The following is a 19,749-nucleotide window of genomic DNA, read 5'->3' on the forward strand; positions in this document are numbered from 1 at the left end:
GACCATTTATATTGACCACACCAAACTAAATTTGATTAGTTCCCTGTTGGGATGCATCAGTTTACAGGAGTTATTGTGCAGATGGATTTACATTTATGCCTATTTAACTCAGCTAGTTTAATACATGTCATTTAATGTAGCTGTAACTATTGAGGATTCCCACGGTCTTAGAAACCTTTATGAAATTATGATTGAAGACCTGGAAGTCTTTTTAAAATCTTTAGTAAATATTATGCATTAATATCATCCAGAGTCTACTCTTGTAGATTTGCATTGACATTAACATTCCAAAAAGAGACAAAAGATCCATCTGAATATCACAGATTTTTATTTGCATTACAAAACAAAAGTTGTGCATTCCAAGATGTCGACATACAAAATAAAAACTGCATGACTTTAAAGCATTTGAGCAAGTCAACCGAGGTCACAAAAGATGTTACAAAAGCGAGTCTCTGTTACTTGTCACTCAAACTCCGTGCCCCGCCCCCTCGCCACTCCGAAGCGAATTCAGAAGTGAAACTCAGCTTCATGCCTCCCTCCTCCTCCTCCTCCTCCGGATCAACGAACTTCATCAGAATTTCAGTGGTGTGGTTTACAAAAAGAGGAGAAACAAAGGGCTCTACGGTCGTCTGCATTTTTTTTGGTTGTCCAATCACAATGCAACTTAGGTCATATTTTTATCCGGAAAAAGTTAAACAGCAAAAAGAGGTGAAAAAGAAGGCAATGTGGAATGTACAGTGCATAGAGGAGTCGCGAGCGAGCTTCACGAGGAGCCCGCCTGTTTCTCCTGTTCGATGGCTGAAAGACAAAAAGAAAAACAAACGATTGGTCTGCAGCTCTTTCATCACATAACGGTCACGTATCAGACAAGTGCGAGATAGCTTACTTTCTTTCGATGGCAAAGGATTTTTCTCCTGGGTTTCGGTCTTCTTCAGCTTGGTCTTGTCAAAGCTGTGGACCTCTTCGAGATTGGGTTTGTCAGACATGATGGCAGTAGGTCTGAAATGAAATGACAGGAAGTTGATCGCCGTTAATGGTGACACACGCATTTGTGCAAACACAAAGAGACGTCTGCATGCCGAAACAGGCCCGTTACCACCCCCTGCCCATCCCATCCACCCTCAAAATATTCACAATCCGTTTGATTTGTATCTAAAAATCCAATGCAAAATATTACTTTTGGACCCCCAAATCTTCATTTTATTACTGTATAAACAAATTTATTTATAAAAGTATCTTTTCTTTAGTAAATTGATTTTCAGATGAAACATTTCATGCAATAAAAATGAAAATTCGTGCATTTTAATGTTTAGTGTCGAAGCAGTAATGTGCAATGAAGTGAAATGCTGATGGTGTTGCATCACAGTATCGCGGTATGAAACCACCGCCCTTTCCTGCCTATTCCTCCTTCTTATTTCACTTTAAATCCACCTAAATCTAAATATTTCTCTCATTTTACAAACATCTGGACGTATAATTTCCTCCCATGTATATGATATTTGCATTTCTCGATTACGAACTGTATAAACTGACCAATAGCTTCGTCCATTCCTGAACAAAGACAGCACGCATCTATTGTCTCTCATACACATCTATCGCAAGCAGCAACGTTTTACTTACAACAGATTTGATATTTTGCATATAAACTATAGCACTTATTCGCCGTGATTATAAACACATTCGTAACATTTTGTCACTAATTATGCATGAAACAGAAAAACGTTTATCAAAGCGCATTTAGCAAGAGGTCACACTTAAAATCTACAGATTCAGTAGAAATAACAGCAATGATGGTATATTGTGCATATTAAAGTAAAATATAAACGTTTTGCCTCACCAGAGTAGTCGTTCCGTGCAGTGATTTGAGTCTCGAGTCGCAGCAGTGTGAGAGACAAGCGCAGAAGCGCGCTATATATCCTGCGCGATATGCAAATCAGGCCGCTGACGTCACCGAACCGTTAGATGAACCGCTTCCTCATGGAATCCGATAAAAGCGATCAACTAGACGCATGTTAGACACATTTTAGTGAAGAAACATCGAGACATGCAGGCGTTTGGGAATTTAAAGGTGAAACATCTGTAAACACGCAGTGAAAGTCGCTGTGTCACATTAAAGTAAAGTGAACGCCCTGTGACTAAAAACGCTGTGCTGTGTAGGAGCGACACCTGCTGGACACTCACGTGAAGTGCACTCAAACTGATGACGACATCGTGACAATGAGCACACGCTACAATAACACAAAATACAATTAAACAAACACAACTGCACAGATAACACGCAGACCAAACTGTTTAAAACGCAGAATTCCGTCTTAACAACAGATTTATCACTATTATATTAAAATTGCATAACGTATGCATTGTCTTCTGTACAACAATGCATTCACTTAAGAAACACATTCACCTTCGGTTTCACAGACAGTCCTAGAGTAAAACACATGTCTGAGGTATGTTAACTTGCACTGACAGATCCTAAAATATGCCAGTGTCATTGATTTATCTCAAGATACACACCAGTAATGCATTTTTCTAAGGCATGCTTTTAAAAAATGCTTAAACCTCTTAATTTAACTAAGGCCTAGTTTAGCTCAGCCTGGTCTTCTAATGGCTTTGAGTAGATAAAGGAAATACTTTAATCCGGGCAGAAAGAAATATAAACCAAACTTTATTTTAGTCTGTTAAGAATACATTGACGAATACTTACTATAGTATAGATGACACATTGTGCTGGTAAACAACAGGAAGTGATAGAACACAGTTCCTGTTAGCTGCTAGGCTTAGTTTTGTGGACATAGATGTTACTCAAATCTCGCTTTCTCTCACCATAGCTACAGCAAATAAATACATTCATCTGGCCAAAACATGTTTTAAATATATGCTAAATACATTTTGTAGAAAGTAAAGCTTAATTAAAAATATTTTTGAAAATATGTCTAGTTTTAACCTTCATATTTCAAAATGTATTTCAGGGGCAACAAGTTCATTTTAATTTTACAACGGTTTCAACAACATAAACAAACGGCTTTCGTGGACCAAACGTAACTTCCATTAAACTCCCGCAAACAATCAATGACAACAGAGTCCTTTTAGAGTAGCTTAATAAACAACAAGTAGATTACCTTAGTTCAACTCATAGCTAAAGTGTATGAAAAACTACACCAGGGGTCCCCAAACTTGTTCCTGGAGGGCCAGTGTCCTGCAGAGTTTAGCTCCAACTTGTCTTAGCACATCTTCTTGGAAGTTTCTAGTAGGCCTACTTTAATTAGCTGCTTCATGTGTGTTTGATTAGGGTTGGAGCTAAACTCTGCAGAGAAACCGACCCTCCAGGATCGGGATTGGACATCCCTGGTATACATTATTTACACACTAATGTTAGCTCAATGTTAACTACAGATCAGCTGCCAAACCTCCCTTCACTTAGCTCTGATCCATGATCGCCGTCTCCCCCATGACAGGATTATCCATAGACGGGATTGGGTGAGTGCCCTGGGGCACCAGGCAATGGGGGGCACCAAGGGCTCCAGACTGCAACCAAACATTTTTTAACAAGTACTCAGGCATGTCGCACTAGAATTAGTTAAAGGGATTGTATAATTTTTTGGTTCATAACATCCTTTTTTAAGTTTCATCTATTGTCCATAATGACAGCAACTGCATAGAGTTAATTCTACTTAGTATTTTTCAGTAATGCAGTTATTTTAGGAAAATGTAATAACTGCATTGCAGACTGATTCAAAAGTTGGTCTGAAGCCCTGAATGACTAGAGTTTTAAAATATATAAGTTCTGTGCAAAAGTCTTAGGCCACCACCACCAGCCTTGTTGTTTTAGAAGTTTTAATGGCCATCCATATTTATTTTTCACTATTTTTTAAGATACAAACAGAAAATACAGGAAATATGTAAAAAAATTTCAGAAGTAAATGTCTTCTTCAAGCATCAGTCAGTATTTGGTGTGACCTATGTTGGCACAAACACTGTAAAACATTTTCTGTAATTATGCAGCTGGTTGCCAGTAATTTACTGTAAGATAAAGACTAAAAAATGTTTCATGTTCGAACAAACTGTTGCCAGTAAATAACATAAATGTAAAATCTACAGTAAGTTACTGGCAGCTAGCTGCCTGCCATTGCTCAAGTGAAAGTTTACCCTAAATACTTGACACTTCAGCTTATACTTTTATACTGTTTTTAATACTACTACACATTTCCTGTATTTTTTGGTTGTGTTCTAATAAAGAGACTGAAAATTAATTATATATGATCACTATGCATTTGCAAAAACAACAAATCTAATGGTAGCATGGTGGCCTAAGACTTTTGCACAGTCACTGCATATATATATATATATCCGGGCCTGCTCCTCTTCTTTAGGAAACCAAAACATTTGTTATTTTCCACGAGGTATTCGTTCCAGAGTTAAGTTTAGCCACTAGTCAGAGGATTAAAGAACACCTATTTCATTGCTAAAAATGCCAACAATGTTATTTTGTGTATTTGGTATAATACAATGTGTTTGTGTGGTATATTGTAAAAAAACACCTTGTTTTCCACATACCGTACATTTTTGTAGTTCCAGATATCCTGCCTACCTGAAACACACTGATTTTGTACAAACCTCATTGATCTGAAAAGCTCGGTGTCCCTGATTGGCCAGCTAATCTGTACGTTGTGATTGGCCTGAGTACCTCTGACATCAGCCAGTGTCGTTATCAATTCTGCCCCCTTATGACCCGCGTGATTCCATTAAAAAGAAAAAGAAAGTTAAGTTTTCCTTGCCAAAATATATTTAGTACATTTTGTAAAAACTGTAACAAGTATAAAATGTATAAGTACGTAATAAAAATTATAAGTATATTTTTGCAGCTGAGCAGTTTAAATTTAATTTTAACCTTTTTAAACCGAATATGTTTACAGGTTTATAACAAAGTTTTTCTGTTAATATAAATGCTTAAAAACATATATTTTTTTAATATATTTCAAAATATACAAAAAATATATTGGTGAAAAATAATATATATAAAAAGATATTTTTTTGCCATATGGGACTCTAGCTACATTGTTCTCATGTATGTGTTTTTGTATTTTATCTATTATGTTTGTAAAGCACTTTGAAAGGTGCTATTTAAAATAAAGTTTAGTATTATACCTGTGAAGACCAACTTCTCCTTTAAAATAGTAATGATTAACATAGCATGTCAAAAAATAACTTGAGTATATTTTATTTGATCCCAGTTAAAAAGGCTTTTAAGGCAAGTTCTGGTTTACTGAAATCTTAAGGTTTGTGTAAGAGTTACAGTAGATTTAAGGGAGGAGATACAAATATTTTATACAAACTTGTGTATGTTTGTGCATGTGTGTACACAGAGAAGCAGTTAAAAGAGATTTCAATTGCATTTCAAATAATTCATTTATTAAAAGTTTATTTTACATTCAATTATACAAGTAAAATATCTCTGCATTAGTGAATCAGTTTTAACTTCTCTACATGCCCTCGGGATAAAGTCCCCCCAGCTGTCCTGTAATCATTAAAGTATACACAACTCTTTTAGAAATCTACAGAATTCAGCATCTGTCTATTAATCATGGACTACCTACTGTTGTGTATCTGAATGACAAATTTTTTTTGCTAATGTTTAAACTCAGCTAAAACAAACATCAACATCATCATCAACAACCGCACAGAACAAGTAATATATATATATACACAGTTTTAAAGTGGACATATCATGAACATCTGATTTTTTCCATTGGGTCCCTAGTGCTTCTATCAACTTAGAAAATGTGAAAAAGATCAACCCAGTAACTAAGTTTTGGTAAACCATTCTGCAAGCATGTGAAAAAATAGGTAATTGAAATTGGCTCCCCTTGTGATGTCAGAAGGGGATCTTATTATAATAAAACCACCCATTAATCTGCACTATCCAACCATGGCACTGATATTTTTTGCAGAGAGAGAGAGAGAGAGAGAAAAAATTATTGACAGCACAATTGAGTTTTAATTTCAACAAACCACCATTATGGTGATAAGTGTTTGCATTACATCAGCTCATTTCACCAGAAGGGGATCTTATTATAATAATACCGCCCCTTAATCTGCACTATCCAACCATGGCACTGACATTTATTGCAGAGAGAGAGAGAGAACAAATTATTAACAGCACAATTGAGTTTTCATTTCAACAAACCACCATTATGGTGAACAGTGTTTGCATATCATCAGCTCATTTTCATTTTAAAAACATACCCAAAAACGACACATTTTTGCTCACACCTACAAAGTAACAATTTCAACATGTTATAATAAATGATCTATATAATATTTTGAGCCAAAATTTCACATACATACTCTGAGAGCACCATATATTTATTTTACATCTTAAAAAGTCATGTGACCTCTGTGTGTCTAATGGAAGAAGACATCAGCAAATTAATTATATTCACATTATATTCACCTTTGCAAACTTATTTGTAAAGCATACAGCATATTCTTATAGTTTGTTTTTCTACTTAGTGGTAAAATATCTGCTGTAGAGGTCGCTGTACATCGCCTGGTTATCCACGCGTATGGCATTCCGGAGGGAATGCCAAAACCAAGCCTCTGCAGAAGGCGAACGTGGCCACTCGAGGATGCTGTGTCCGCACAGTCGTCTGCGCAGCCGCAGGAAATGCGAGTACTGCAGGACAGGCTCCAACAGCAACAGCACGATCACATCCTCGTTATCCTCCAGGAGGCGCTGATGAGCCAGAAAGACAGCCATCTTGAAGGAACCGCTATTAACATAGTTCTCCGTCAGCACGAACACCGTCTTACGACTTTGCTGGATGCTCTGATTCAAATTGTCCATGATGGGAGAACCTGGAGTCCAGTCCCGCTCCTCCAGGCAAATGGGCAGGAAGCGTTCGCCGTGCTCCTCCAGCTGCACCCGCAGGTGGTTCAGGACCCAGTCGGACACGTGCGGATCTCTGGTGTCGTACGTAATGAACGCGTCATAGATGGAGTTTTCGGAGCTCAGATACTGATACCCAGACAATCTAGCTTTCAAATAGTAGAAGGTGTACGTAACATCCCAGTAAAACATGTGCATAGCAAGAGCTACAACCGTGGTGCAGATTATTACAACGACAGAGAAGAAATATGCCAGAAAAGCCACCTGGTCGTCGATGCACTCCTTGATGTCAAAGAGAACAACAGGCTGTCCTCTTCTGTCTTCGGGCACGGCGCAGGTCATGGACGTCATCAGTCTCGGTATATGCACCTTGGTGTCAAATATCCACAGAACCAATTCAAGTAAATCACAGGTGCAGTGGAAGGGATTACCGCTGAGCCAGAGCGTTTCCAGGTAGACCTCGCTGTCGGGTGGAAATGTGGATTGGTTGACGGTTATCAGGTTATTGTTACTGAGATCCAGCACTTTGAGATTCACCGCCCCTATTAGAAATCCATTGGGGAGCACGGATATCCTGTTTTTATGAAGATCAAGGAACTCTAACGAGGGCACGTCCTCTGAGATATTCCCGAATATGTATTCAATGTAATTGTAGCTTAAAACGAGTGTTTGGAGATGTTTAAATTGTCTGAAATTGGTCAAGTTAAAACATGTCAGACGATTACGGCTTATTCTCAGTTTTTGAATGCTCTCGGGAAGCTTTGGGACAACCGATTTTGGGAGTTTGGCAATAAAGTTGTATGATATGTCCAGATAGGTCAAATTGGTCAAGTTTTGGAAAAGCTGGGTGTACGTTTTGTCTCTCTCCCTCCATAAATTTCCGAGGTCATTGTGCTGGAATTGTAGCTCCTGAAGAGACCGACTGGACAAGGTTTTGGTGGTTAGCGTTTTAATGCTATTATAACTCAGGTTCAGAACCTTTAAAGAGGGCAAATATTCAAGGAAATTCAAATTATGCGTGACCCCTTGTACAGTGAAATAATGGGGGTTGTAACTCAGGTCAAGCACTTCGAGACTTTGTAACTCCGTGAAGGCGTAATTATATGCCAAGTCGATTTTGTTAAAGGACAAATCGAGATACTTGAGTCCGGGAAGCGAAGTGAATTCAGTTCCATTCGGGGCTGCGGCGAAACCATTACTGGAGAGATTGAGGCAAGAAATGTTCCCGTATCCCTTAAACAGTTCAGGAGAGATGAAGAAAAGGTTATTTCGACTTAGATCCAACACGCGACCAGCAGCGAAACACTCGGGTTTCACGAGTCTGGTTGCAACCTCGAAGATATGCTCCTTTTGACGTCTGTTGTATTCTGTCAAAGGGGGCACGGAAAAAGACGATATGAAATCTTTGTATGCTGCTTCTGTCTTGTGTTGCTTGTTCGTCGTCCCCGGGTGAAGTCTGTTTTCCGAAAGATAGAGCAGTTTCACATTTTGAAGCTTTAAAAATATGTTGGATTCTGCAGATACGATAAAATTGGTACCCACATCCAACACAGAAAGATTTTGTAGGCCAAACAAAGAACTGAAGGTTTTTTCTTCGATGCTTTTAAAAACCAAACCCTGAATGTGCAAAAGCTCAAGCGAGGTCAAGTTGGAGAAACTGCTCGATAGTTCAACAGTTTCGGGATAACTCTTCAGGGCATAATTAAAAGACAGATCCAGTTTTTTTAGTAGTGGTAAGTTACTCATAAAAATTGGATCGCTAATAGCACCTATCAAAAAGTTGAAGGAAAGGTAAAGTTTCTCAAGCTTTAAAAGGTTTTTAAACCAACTGGCATTGAGCGAATAAATCGAATTTCCTGCAAGATGCAGTAAACTGAGCTCTTCGAGGTTATCGAACGCTTGCGGATGGATTTCGATAGAGCCATTATCACAGGGAACACATGGATAGGGAGCATTATTACATCTAGGACAGTTTCCTTGGATTTTAAGACTGGACAAGTTGTTGAGGCCTTGGAAATCGTTCTCTCCGATGCGAGATATTCTGTTGGAAGCGAGCTCCAGTGTTCGTAAGCTAATGGGTAGTCCTGTGGGCACGTGAGTTAAATTATTATAAGACAAAGTGAGATGTTTCAGTCTGGTGAGGGCTGAGAAACTTCCGTTTTCAATCCTGTAATTCCTAAAACAAGGATTCCAGTAGTAGCAGTTCTTTGAAAGATAAAGACGTGTCAGTTTTTTTATGGGCAAGAACATCGTCGTGTTTAACAAAGTGATTTGGTTCTCTACCAGCCAGAGTTCTCGCAGGTTCTTGGGAAGAGTTCTAGGTATTTGATTTAGGCCGATGCCGTTCATCTCTAATATCTGCAGCTTGGTGAAATTTGAAAAAACCTCAAAGGCAACAGCGACCGGATGATTCATGTTCATCCAGTTGAGATTAAGATGGGTCAGGTTTACCAGGTCTCGCAAATCTCTTGCCGTTAAGTTTTTGATCTTGTTCTCAGACAGATTGAGGATTGTGGTGTTTTTTGTTAAAATGGGCATTTTTCTCAGCCGACGGCTGTTACAGTCGAACTCCACCGTCATCTCTGTTAGGTTTTCATGTATATCACAGGGTGACGTCTTCATAGTCCTCATGCTTATCTGACACAGAAGAAGCTTAATGTTTAATGCCAGAATGAGCCAACAGCTGAATTTAAAGCAGCACGACACAGAGTTCTGGAGAAACACAACAAACAGCATTTAGTTGTGTTTTTCACAATAAACGTTTTGAAATATTATTTATAAAATATATTTTCCACATAGCACACTGAGCTTTAACTTGGTTAAATGGTGTTGTGTGTAGCTGTGCTATAGAAATAAAATTGACTTTGACAGACATTGACATTAAAACCACATAATATAAAAAAATTATAAATAAGATAATAAAAATAAGGCATGTGGGAGAATAAGAGCCACACATTTCATAAATCAAACATTTTAATGAAAACAATAGCCTAATATAATATTCACAATAAAAAATACAGGAAATATTTTACTATATATTCACACAGCCTATATAAAGATCATTAAATTATTTTCTTACCATGATAGCAATGTCTATTTATAGTCCCCGTGCAAGCTGTGCAAAGCTCAAGCACAAAATAAGCCGCGTGCTTCAGCGTACACACGACAGCATTTGAGAAAAGGGAAGTTTGGCTGTAACTGGCAGACTTTTATCAGCGATGAAGCGATGCATGTGGGTGAAGAGATCGACACCTGCCAGTCCACATGCAGATGACTGTAAACTTTTCTGATTCTCTTTAATGACCACAACAACATTTGTTTAATAAAATGCATTATTCATTTTTTTCTTGTTATAGATCAATGGTTGGTGGCTCAGTGAAATGACCACAAAAGCAATTTTAGCACAAGAGGAAGTTCTGCATTCTGTTCCTCATTCACACAAACAAAGATGACAAATCACATGCAAGTCAAACACATTAATGACATGGAAGATTAGTTTTCTGTATTGTCATGGTTTGATTTAAGTATATACTGTGAACAGTAAGCACATTTTCTGCTTAGAAAACGAAGACTTGTCTAAAACACATTTTGTTTGTATCCCACAATTCTGTGCAGCTTTACTGAGCTTCCACTGATGAATAAATACAATACACCCATTAAGAAAACATAGCATCTCTATTTTGAGCTCTTATATGATTGGAATTGACATCCTTGAGTCAAATTTAAATGAAAATGTCAGCAAGGCTGCTATCTGATTGGTCCATTCTCTCTAAAACCCAACCCATCATCTACAATACCCTAAAAATACAATATATTTTTAAATATGGGCGTATACTGACTTTTATAACCAGTTGTATTCATTTTAAATCATCACGCAATTTCAGAAATGAATTAGTAAAAGTACAAACATCGCATGTAGTCTCATCTATTCAAAAAACAGCATGCATAAAACTTCATAAAATAATAGCGAAATGTTGTTTAAAAAGTTTAAAATAAAGTACATCATATCTCACCGACCAAAAGCATTCACACTATAACCACGTATGAAAGTTGAATCTTTTATTGGATGTATATTCTAATCTTGAATGCATCAACGTGTCAAGTCAATTTATTTACATAGCACAACTTCAACACATCCATTGTTGATCTAAACTGCTTTAAATTATAAGGTTACTTAAAAAGCAACAAAGATCAATAATTAAAAAAAGAAAGAGAAAAAAAGAATATACACAAAGAAAAAGTACCGTGCACAGCATCACTCAAATGCAGGGGTATAAAAAATAAGTCTTTAAATTTAAAAATACAGAGCAATGGCAAGGCCCTGATAGTTCCTGGCAGCAACAACAACAAAAGCTCTGTCACCATTCGATTTACAGAACAAGCGACATATAAAAGGAGCTAGTAACAAGACCTTAATGACCTAGAGGTTTGGCTAGATAAGATCACAGATATAATCAGGGGCTGACTTGTATGCAATGTCTTGTATTCAACAAGAAGGATCTTAAAATCAATACTGAATTTAATAGGGAGCCAATGCTATGAAGCAAGAACTTTTTTTGTTCCTGTCAGCAATCTGGCTGCTGGATTTTGAACCATCTGAAGCCGAGATAGAGTACTTTAGCAAGGCCGACATACAGACAATTACAATAGTCCAGCCTGGAAGAGATTCATGCATGGATCGACAATTTTTTTACATGGTGCTGTAAGTTATTGCTTAGTTACACCTGCTATAAAGTTAAATGTGCTATATTGTTTGTAGGGAAATGTTAAGATAAAGAAGAAGTTGAAATGCAGAAAGATCCAGAAACTTTCAAAAGTGTCACCATAGTAAAGCAGAATTCATCATAGAGATTCCTGGAAGAGTTTGTTGTATTGCTGACGATCTGAAGACATCACACTTCTGAGACTGAACCAAAAATATCTCTGCGCTTGTGGATTTCTTGGCCACTCGAGAACCGATTTCTTATACAACCTCTTCCTCAAGCGTAGGTACTTGGATTGACAGGGCATTTTCTCCAAGAAAATCAGGATGATCACATCGTTCTTCTCATCCATAAGTCGCTGGTGGGCCAAATAAAATGCGGTCCTAAAGTTGCCACTGTTCATGTAACGTCCGGTCAGGATAAACACGGTGCATTTGCTCAGCTGGATGCTTTGAGAAAGGTTCTCGATGAACGGATAGCCAGGTATCCAGTCTCGTTCCTCCAAACAGAGCTCCATGCGTGGATCGCCTCTGTCCTCCAGGTTAACACGAAGCTCCTGCATCACCCACTCGTTAACCGCCGGGTCTGTCGTGTCGTAGGACACGAAAGCATCGTACGTGTTGCTGGAGGAAAGCCGCTGGTATCCCTTGAGTTTGGCCAGACAGAAGTGGTAGATGTACCAAACATCCCAGAGGAAGAGATGACTGGAGATAGTGAGGGTGAGGATGCTAAGAATCACTGAGGTCAGTAAAATATAAAGGATGATAGACAGGGAATTGTGTTGGCAGGCTTGAAGGTTCAGGAAAATGACACTCTGACCTCGCTGGGCACTCGGTGACGCGCAGTTGACATCGCTGGCGAGACGTGGAATGTTGACGGACGTGCGGTTGATCCATCGGACAAACCACGTGGCATTGCAGGAGCAAACAAACCTGTTGTTGTTTAAGTAAAGGGTCTGCAGGTTGTCTATAACGTTTTCTGGAAAGCTCAATGAATTGATGAACTGAATGCGATTATAACTCAAGTCCAAGACCTTCAGGCTAAAGGCATCCTTTAGAAATTCTGAAGACAGCTGTACAATGTTATTCTTGCGCAATATAAGGGTTTCAATGGACTTCGTATAGTTCGACAAGCATGTAGAATCAGTGGTCAAGTGATTTTCACTAAGGTCTAAGAGCTTCAGGTTTTTGAGGTAAGCAAGCCCCTTCCATTCAAATGATTTTAATTTGTTTTTTGCAATATTCAACTCTGTCAGCGTATCTGGAAGGCCGTTAAAAACACCAGATGGAATGAAGTTCAGGTTGTTGTTAGAAATATCGAGTACCTTTAAGACTACAAGTTTCTTGAAGTAGCTGTGATACCGTGTGTCGCCATCTCTCCACAGCATATCCAGACGATTTCCTTTAAACTCCAGACGTTCCAGGTTAAAGCTTTCCATTTCTGTGTTTGTAGATGTGGATATTTGGTTATCGTTCATGATCAATTTGTTCAGGTTAAGCAGGTTCTTTGTAAAGTTTAGCATGTGAGTCAACCCCTCAGCCACAAAGTAATGACTGTTACGACTGATATCCAAAACCACGAGATTGCTAAGTTCCTGAAATGCTGAGGAGAACATCAAATCCAGACGATTGTCGGAGAAGTCCAGATATTGTAGTTTCTTTAACTGGACGAACTCTGAACCATTCAGACTTTGGCTCATTGCATTACCTGACAAATTCAAACAATTCAGTTCATCAAGATCTAGAAATCTAGAATGGAGATAAAATATGTTATTCCTACTGATATCCAAAGTTTTCCCAAAGGCACTGCATTCAGTATCAAATGGGCTTGGAATCCAGCGTTCCTTGTCTTTGTATTTGCAGCTGCGTGCATATTCGTCATAAAGAAAATAGTGAACGTCCTTCACATCTCCATTATGGTATTGAGCGCCTTGAGTCATTGGGGATCTACCTGCATACTGGTTTTCTCCAAGGCCGTTGGAAGTCTTGTATCCTCCTCCGTCTGAAGGCAAAGAGATTTTGTTATCAGATAAGTTGATGATTCTGAAGTTTTTAAGGTTCTTGAGGATGCCAAGTTGTGCTATTTTTATGAAATTTGTTCCAAGGTCAATGAGCTCCAAGTTTTTCAAAGAGGTCAAGGGTTGAATGTCTCGACGAGTGAGTTCCTGAAACACATATCCTCTGATTCTCAGAACTCGCAGAGATTTCAGGCAGTCGAACGACTGAGAAAGGTTAAGAGATGCAGGATAGATCTGTAGTGCAAAATTGAAGGAGAGGTCCAACTCCTCTAGATGAGGCAACAAAGTAGGAAAGGAGGTGTGCGTTATCTCTTTAGCCAAAAAATTGCTTGACAAGTCTAAAACACAGAGTTTTGTTAGGTTCTGAAACCACTCTAAACGTATGTTAGTTATAGAGTTACTGTGAAGACGAAGAGTTTTTAGGTTCTTCAAGGTCTTGAAGGAGTTTTCGTGTATTTGGAGAGGAGCGTTGTCTGGACATGGTACGCACGGGAAAGGAGCGTTATAACAACGAGGACAATTCCCACTTAAATCTAGTATCTCCAGCTCTGTCAGGTTGTGAAAATCCGTTTCTGTTATTATCTGAATATTGTTGTTGTACAAGTACAACTCTTTAAGGCTTGATGGCAGCTTGTGGGGCACTTGAGACAGATTGTTGGACTTCAGAGAAAGCAACATCATTTTGTCAAGCTGTAAAAAGACATCTTTTTCAATGTAATACGACTTGTTGCAAGGGTTCCGGAAGTAACAATTTTGGCCGAGGTAAAGTTGCTCGATATTGCCCAGTTCTGTAAGATTCGCTTTTACAATTGAAGAAATACTATTGACCTCCAGACTCAGAAGCACGAGATTGGGTGGGAGACCTTTAGGGATGGCAGACAGCTGGTTGCCGTCCAGGTAGAGTGACCTTAGATTCTTAAGGTTCCAGAAGGTCCCGTTGTCGATCGTCACGCTCTGGGTACAGACCCTGTCTTTGGGTCCCACCTTGATTGGCACGCAGTTGCAGCGCAGGTCGATCTCGGTGATGTTGAGCAGGTTGTGGAATGAGTCGTTCATGATGTGTGGTATGTGGTTGATGGTCAGGGTCAAATTGGTGGTATTTAAGGGGATTCCCGCTGGAATTTCGGTGAGGTCGCGGTCAGTGCAGTCCACGCTGACTTCGGTCCCGTTACTTTCCAAAGACACGTCGCACTTCAGGCTTTTGGGATACCACTGAACCGCGTTCAGATCCAGGGAGTGGATAAAGATCAGACCAGTGATCACCAACATCTTATTTGCCATCTGGAAGAGAAAATTAACATGGTATGAGTTAGTGTAAAAAAACATAAACAAGCTCTTAGCAAGATCTCCACACCTAAGAGATCTGAAAATACATAATTTAGTTTCACAATGACACACCTTTTGCAGCAGCTCTCTGGCATAGTGTCAATATATTTCCTCAGATCTTCATCAGTAATTTTATCCCATGCCTTCTGCAATCTCCTTATGATGGCCACCACTGTATCTACAAAGTCATCATCATGCGATCCATAGAATTGAGCCATCATAAGGGGATTTAGGTCAACTGGCCCCATGAAAGTCCAGACGCTATTGAGCAAAGTTGGGGCAAGTTGGAAACTAAACTGCGCTTGTGCATTCAAAGGAAAGTCTTTGGCTTGAATTGCAGGCATGGGATAATATTACTGATGAAGTCCTGGGGAAATATATTGACACTACGCTACAGAGATGTGCTGCTGTCACTGCTGCAAAAGTGGACATACCAAATATTAAAACTGGATAAAAATAGCACGACTCACATCATATGATACTTGTTGCACTCAGAACAATATGAAAATAAATCATGTTTTGGAGGCAAAAATGTCAATATGTTGAGATCAGTCAGGTGTTCTAATCATTTTGGCCACCACCGTAGATATATATGAAATATTTAAGCTACTTAGACATTTTTACTTATTAATAAAAGCTGAAAACATAACCAAAGTCTTCAAAATTCAAACCCAATCGACAATGGTAAAAGAAAGAAAAAAAAAACAGTACATAAACCAACACAAAAAGATCATATCCATGCAAAATTTGAATTTGGGGTATGTATTGCACGATGTTTTACACTTCTTGCTATTTATACACACTTCATGAGAATGGGTTGGGGCATCACAGCTTTCTGAAATGTGTCATATTACTATTCATAATGCAAGTACACACAGTGTTATCTTACGGAAATTTGCATTTCTTCATTTAGCTTTGGTTTTCTGATTCAGGTCAAATATAAAAAACTGTCAAGTCAGAGCAGAAGTTTAATGAGAATCTTGCCATGTAAGCTACTTTTATTTACCTACCAAAATAACAACACAACTTGTTGAATGGCACAAACATTTGAAATAAACTCATTTGTGTACTAAAGGGTTCAACATGAGTATATATCAAGTTTGTTGAATGTGTGAAACTAAATGTGTAAAGTATGTTTCTCACTATAATCTCAACTTAGGTCCAACTATTTCAACGTATTCATCTAGCTACCATATCTTAAATATAGCAACACATTCAGCACATAAACGTGTCATTCATCCCCTGCAAAAAGTAACATGTAAACATTTCCCCGACTTACAGTAGACGTGCATTATCATCACAGCATCTCAGTCATGACTATTGCATCTGATCATTTACTATAATGCATATTTACTTACCATCTTCATCAGAATCTCCCTTAAACTTCATGAGGTGTCTGCTCGGAAGTTTATGAAGAAATGCTGCATTTCCTCAAGACCTCATGTTCTCTGCAGCACAGGTGGCATTGTCCAATAATAGCAAAATCACAAACAAAAGTGAGAATGACAAAATTTAGATAACATAACTTCCTCTTTATCTTGAAAACAGTACATACCCGTCTACTAGTCCTCATTCTGAATCTTCAGTCTCGTGATTCTACAAAACTATCACCTAGTGATGATTTATTACATCTGTTATAACTTATTATTACACGGCTCTCTGGAATGCTTGATTCTGATTGGTCAGTTGAGACATTTGCAGGTTCGTTCTTTTCGAATAATAACCGCTCCAAAATAATAACGCATAGCCGGTACTACTTTTACGAGTAAGATCGCTCCGCGCCAATAAAGATTACTGTTTGTTTGGCGCCATCTTGTGACAAACACTGGACAACCACGACAAGACACAGAGAGCTTACTGAGACTGAACTTGACAAAATAGAGCATGACAGCTACGAAGCCAACACACAAAAAAATACAGAATGGGCATTAAAACTTCTCAAAGACTGGCTAAAAGAGAAAAAAATGGAGACAGACAAGTATGAAGCAGAGGATCTTAATAAGGTATTACGATCATTTTATGCATCTGTGCAAAGTTTCGCGGAAGGATAAAAAATGTTAATTTAAAACAAATATGCCAATAAAATGTTTCAAATTCATATTCATGTCCAGTTTTTTTCTTATGTGACAAGTAGCCGTGTAATAAGCGGGATAATGTAGAGTCAGCCGGTAGTTATCGGGAAATAAGCCCCTTCAGTGTGATACAAGACCCTCCGCTTCGCGTCGGGTCCTGATCACACTGTCGGGGCTTATTTCCCGATAACTACCGGCTGCCTCTACATTATCCCTTACTTATTTTTATGATGTGTAATGCAGGAATTATATTTCATAACAGCGACAACTTTCATTGAAATGTGACGATAAACACTTTCACCTGTAATCTCATGGGACTGGTGCTCATACTACAGATTATTAACCAAAACAAACTTTACTGAAGGTTTCGCTCTGATCTCTATTTAAATCCCAAAAGATTGAACGATACAATTATGAAGTCAACATCACATCACATTTTCACATTAGCTTCTTAAGCCCTAAGAAAAAGACATCTTTTCTCATATCCACACAGTTGTCTTGAATGATTTCTTTGAAACGTAACAGCAACTACATTATAATAACTTATTATAATAAAAGAAAGACAGCACAAGGTTACTGTATCCAAGTGGAGATATTTAATGAAGACAACTAAAATAATAAAACACATGAGGGTTATTACTGTATGTACCCATGAAAATGCATTAGCATAAATAAGATAAACTACCAATGGAGAAGAACCAGAGAAGTTTTAATCATCTCATACTGCTAAACGCAGAAACTGAATCAAATACATGGAAAAGAACAAATGATGATCTATCAGTGATGTCATCGATATATATATATATTTTCAATTATAAATTCTATGCATTGTCGAATTCTTTTACAGTACATATATTGTAGAATATTATTTTACATATTACACAAAATATACACAACCGTATATCATCACACCGGCCACATACCTTGATTTCCTTCATCATAACAAACATACAGTATATGTGTCATCATATGGCTTTGCTATGGCTAAATGAAGCTGTATGATGTCAATTCCTACCCACCATATAACAGCATTACTGCATGGCAATGTAATGCATCAAATGCACTTTAGCTTTGGTCACGAAAATAATCTCCCGGTAGGAACGTGAAGCTTTCCCGAATTATTTAAACAAAGATCTGTGAATCTCCAGCAGTTTAAAACTTTCTGCTTTAAAAAACAAACCAACATCAAAGTGTTGGGGTAAAAGCTCTGCACATGCAGTCTTGAGGAATATGACACAAAATGTGGCTGAAATGTGTTAAGCGTCAGGTGCAAATATTTCTGAAAGCGGTGATTAGGTCGTGTGCTATAGAGAGGTTTTTTCCTGTGGCAAAGATGTTTACTGTGCTTTGACTTTAGGTCAAAGTGAAATAAAAAAAGTGGATAATATTTACGTTCTGAATACACGATCCTGGTGTGCATAACATTTTTAATGATTTTCTTTTTTGGATGATGTTACTAACTTCTCCCGTCCAATTGCACGGCTCCATTCTGCTACACAACAGCCACCTTTCAGAATCCAGATTGGTAAATCCTGTGTTTCTGACACAGTATACATTATTCATCCATCAGATTACTGAAGTGAGTTATGAATGCTGTTTTATGTGAACTCCATGAATGACAGGAGATGATCAGCCCGTTCCAGGTTTGTTGATTTGGTTGATGTGAGATCATGACCGTCTGCTTGCTGTGGTATCCATAAAAAGTGTCAATGCTCCCTGAGCCAATAGTTTTCCTATTAAAACTTCATTTCTGCCTCCCTGAGGCAACCAGAGCGGGGTTCATTTGAGGCCAAGTGCAAATATAAACAGGGAAGAAATGGAGACCTCTGATCGCCTCTGGTTTGGCACATAGGAATCTGTGTGCTATGGATGAACATGAACACGTGGTGAGAAAAGACGAATCTTGGGTTTTGTCTTCATCTTCAGTGCACTACACTGGGGTGGGAAAGAGAGAAGGAGAATTTAGTCATTCATTGGCCGGTGTTATATCTTATAATTACTTGCTTTTAAAAAACCCTGCTGAGAAACAGCTTAACCTGGTCTATGATAACAGATACAAGTCATTAACAATGTTTCAGTCTAAAATGAATTATAAGCCAGCTGAAAAGGTTTACACCAAAGAATCTGGAGACTTGAGTTCGGTTCTGGCAATCCGCAAAATAGTCACATCTGATTTTAAATTGAAGTTTGTCATCTCTTTTTCACTCAGTAGCTTTAAAGAGGGGGACATAATACTTTTTTAAGATGTGTTAGCTCAAAATACCATATAGATAATTTATTATAACGTTAAAACTGCCAAAACCGTGGTTTGTTGAAATTGCAGTGCCATGGTCGGATAACGCAGATTAAAGGGCAGTATTATTATAGTAAGATCCCCTTCTGACATCACAAGGGGAGCCAAATTTTAATGACCTATTTTTTAAATACTTGCTGAGAATGGTTTACCAAAATAAATTACTGGGTTGATCTTTTTCACATTTTCTAGGTTTATAGAAGAACTGGGGACACAATTATAACACTTAAACATGGATAAAGTCAGATTTTCATGATATGTCCCCTTTAATGTCTCTTTGCATTCAAAAAATTAACTAATTGTAACAGTATATGTTAACTCTGTCCCGCCATTGACGAGTTATCTCGTCAATTCAGAGAAAACATTTCCCTGTCAATTACGTTTTCCTGATGAGTTTTTACGGTAATCTGTAATTCCGCTATTATCCACTAGATTACCCTAATTACAAAAAA

The 19,749-nt window shown here is 38.2% G+C and overlaps 3 protein-coding genes across 5 annotated transcripts in view; all 3 read right to left on the reverse strand.

Moving 5' to 3' along the window:
* Positions 1–655: 655 nt before the first annotated feature.
* On the reverse strand, positions 656–9,983 carry LOC135733628 (toll-like receptor 8). Its single transcript, XM_073812012.1, has 4 exons — positions 9,966–9,983; positions 6,507–9,598; positions 887–999; positions 656–798 (listed from the first exon to the last, which is right to left on the reverse strand). The coding sequence occupies exons 1-4, from the start codon at positions 9,966–9,968 to the stop codon at positions 764–766; spliced, it is 3,243 nt and encodes a 1,080-aa protein (XP_073668113.1). The 5' UTR covers positions 9,969–9,983; the 3' UTR covers positions 656–763.
* Positions 9,984–10,972: 989 nt separating this feature from the next.
* Positions 10,973–16,343, reverse strand: tlr7 (toll-like receptor 7). The gene is made up of 2 exons (XM_065252396.2): positions 16,291–16,343; positions 10,973–14,887 (listed from the first exon to the last, which is right to left on the reverse strand). The coding sequence occupies exons 1-2, from the start codon at positions 16,297–16,299 to the stop codon at positions 11,729–11,731; spliced, it is 3,168 nt and encodes a 1,055-aa protein (XP_065108468.1). The 5' UTR covers positions 16,300–16,343; the 3' UTR covers positions 10,973–11,728.
* A 995-nt stretch (positions 16,344–17,338) lies between these two features.
* Positions 17,339–19,749, reverse strand: part of frmpd4 (FERM and PDZ domain containing 4) — a 61,700-nt gene continuing 59,289 nt past the window's right edge. For 2 of the 3 annotated variants that reach the window (XM_065252393.2, XM_065252394.2), the window contains exon 17: positions 17,339–18,939. In XM_065252393.2, coding sequence (XP_065108465.1) covers positions 18,935–18,939 — 5 coding nt within the window. In that variant the 3' untranslated portion in view covers positions 17,339–18,934. The remainder of the gene's footprint in view (positions 18,940–19,749) is intronic. The other variant, XM_065252395.2, reaches the window with a different exon arrangement.

Source organism: Paramisgurnus dabryanus, chromosome 15 (assembly GCF_030506205.2).
Source record: "Paramisgurnus dabryanus chromosome 15, PD_genome_1.1, whole genome shotgun sequence".
NCBI lineage: Eukaryota > Metazoa > Chordata > Actinopteri > Cypriniformes > Cobitidae > Paramisgurnus > Paramisgurnus dabryanus.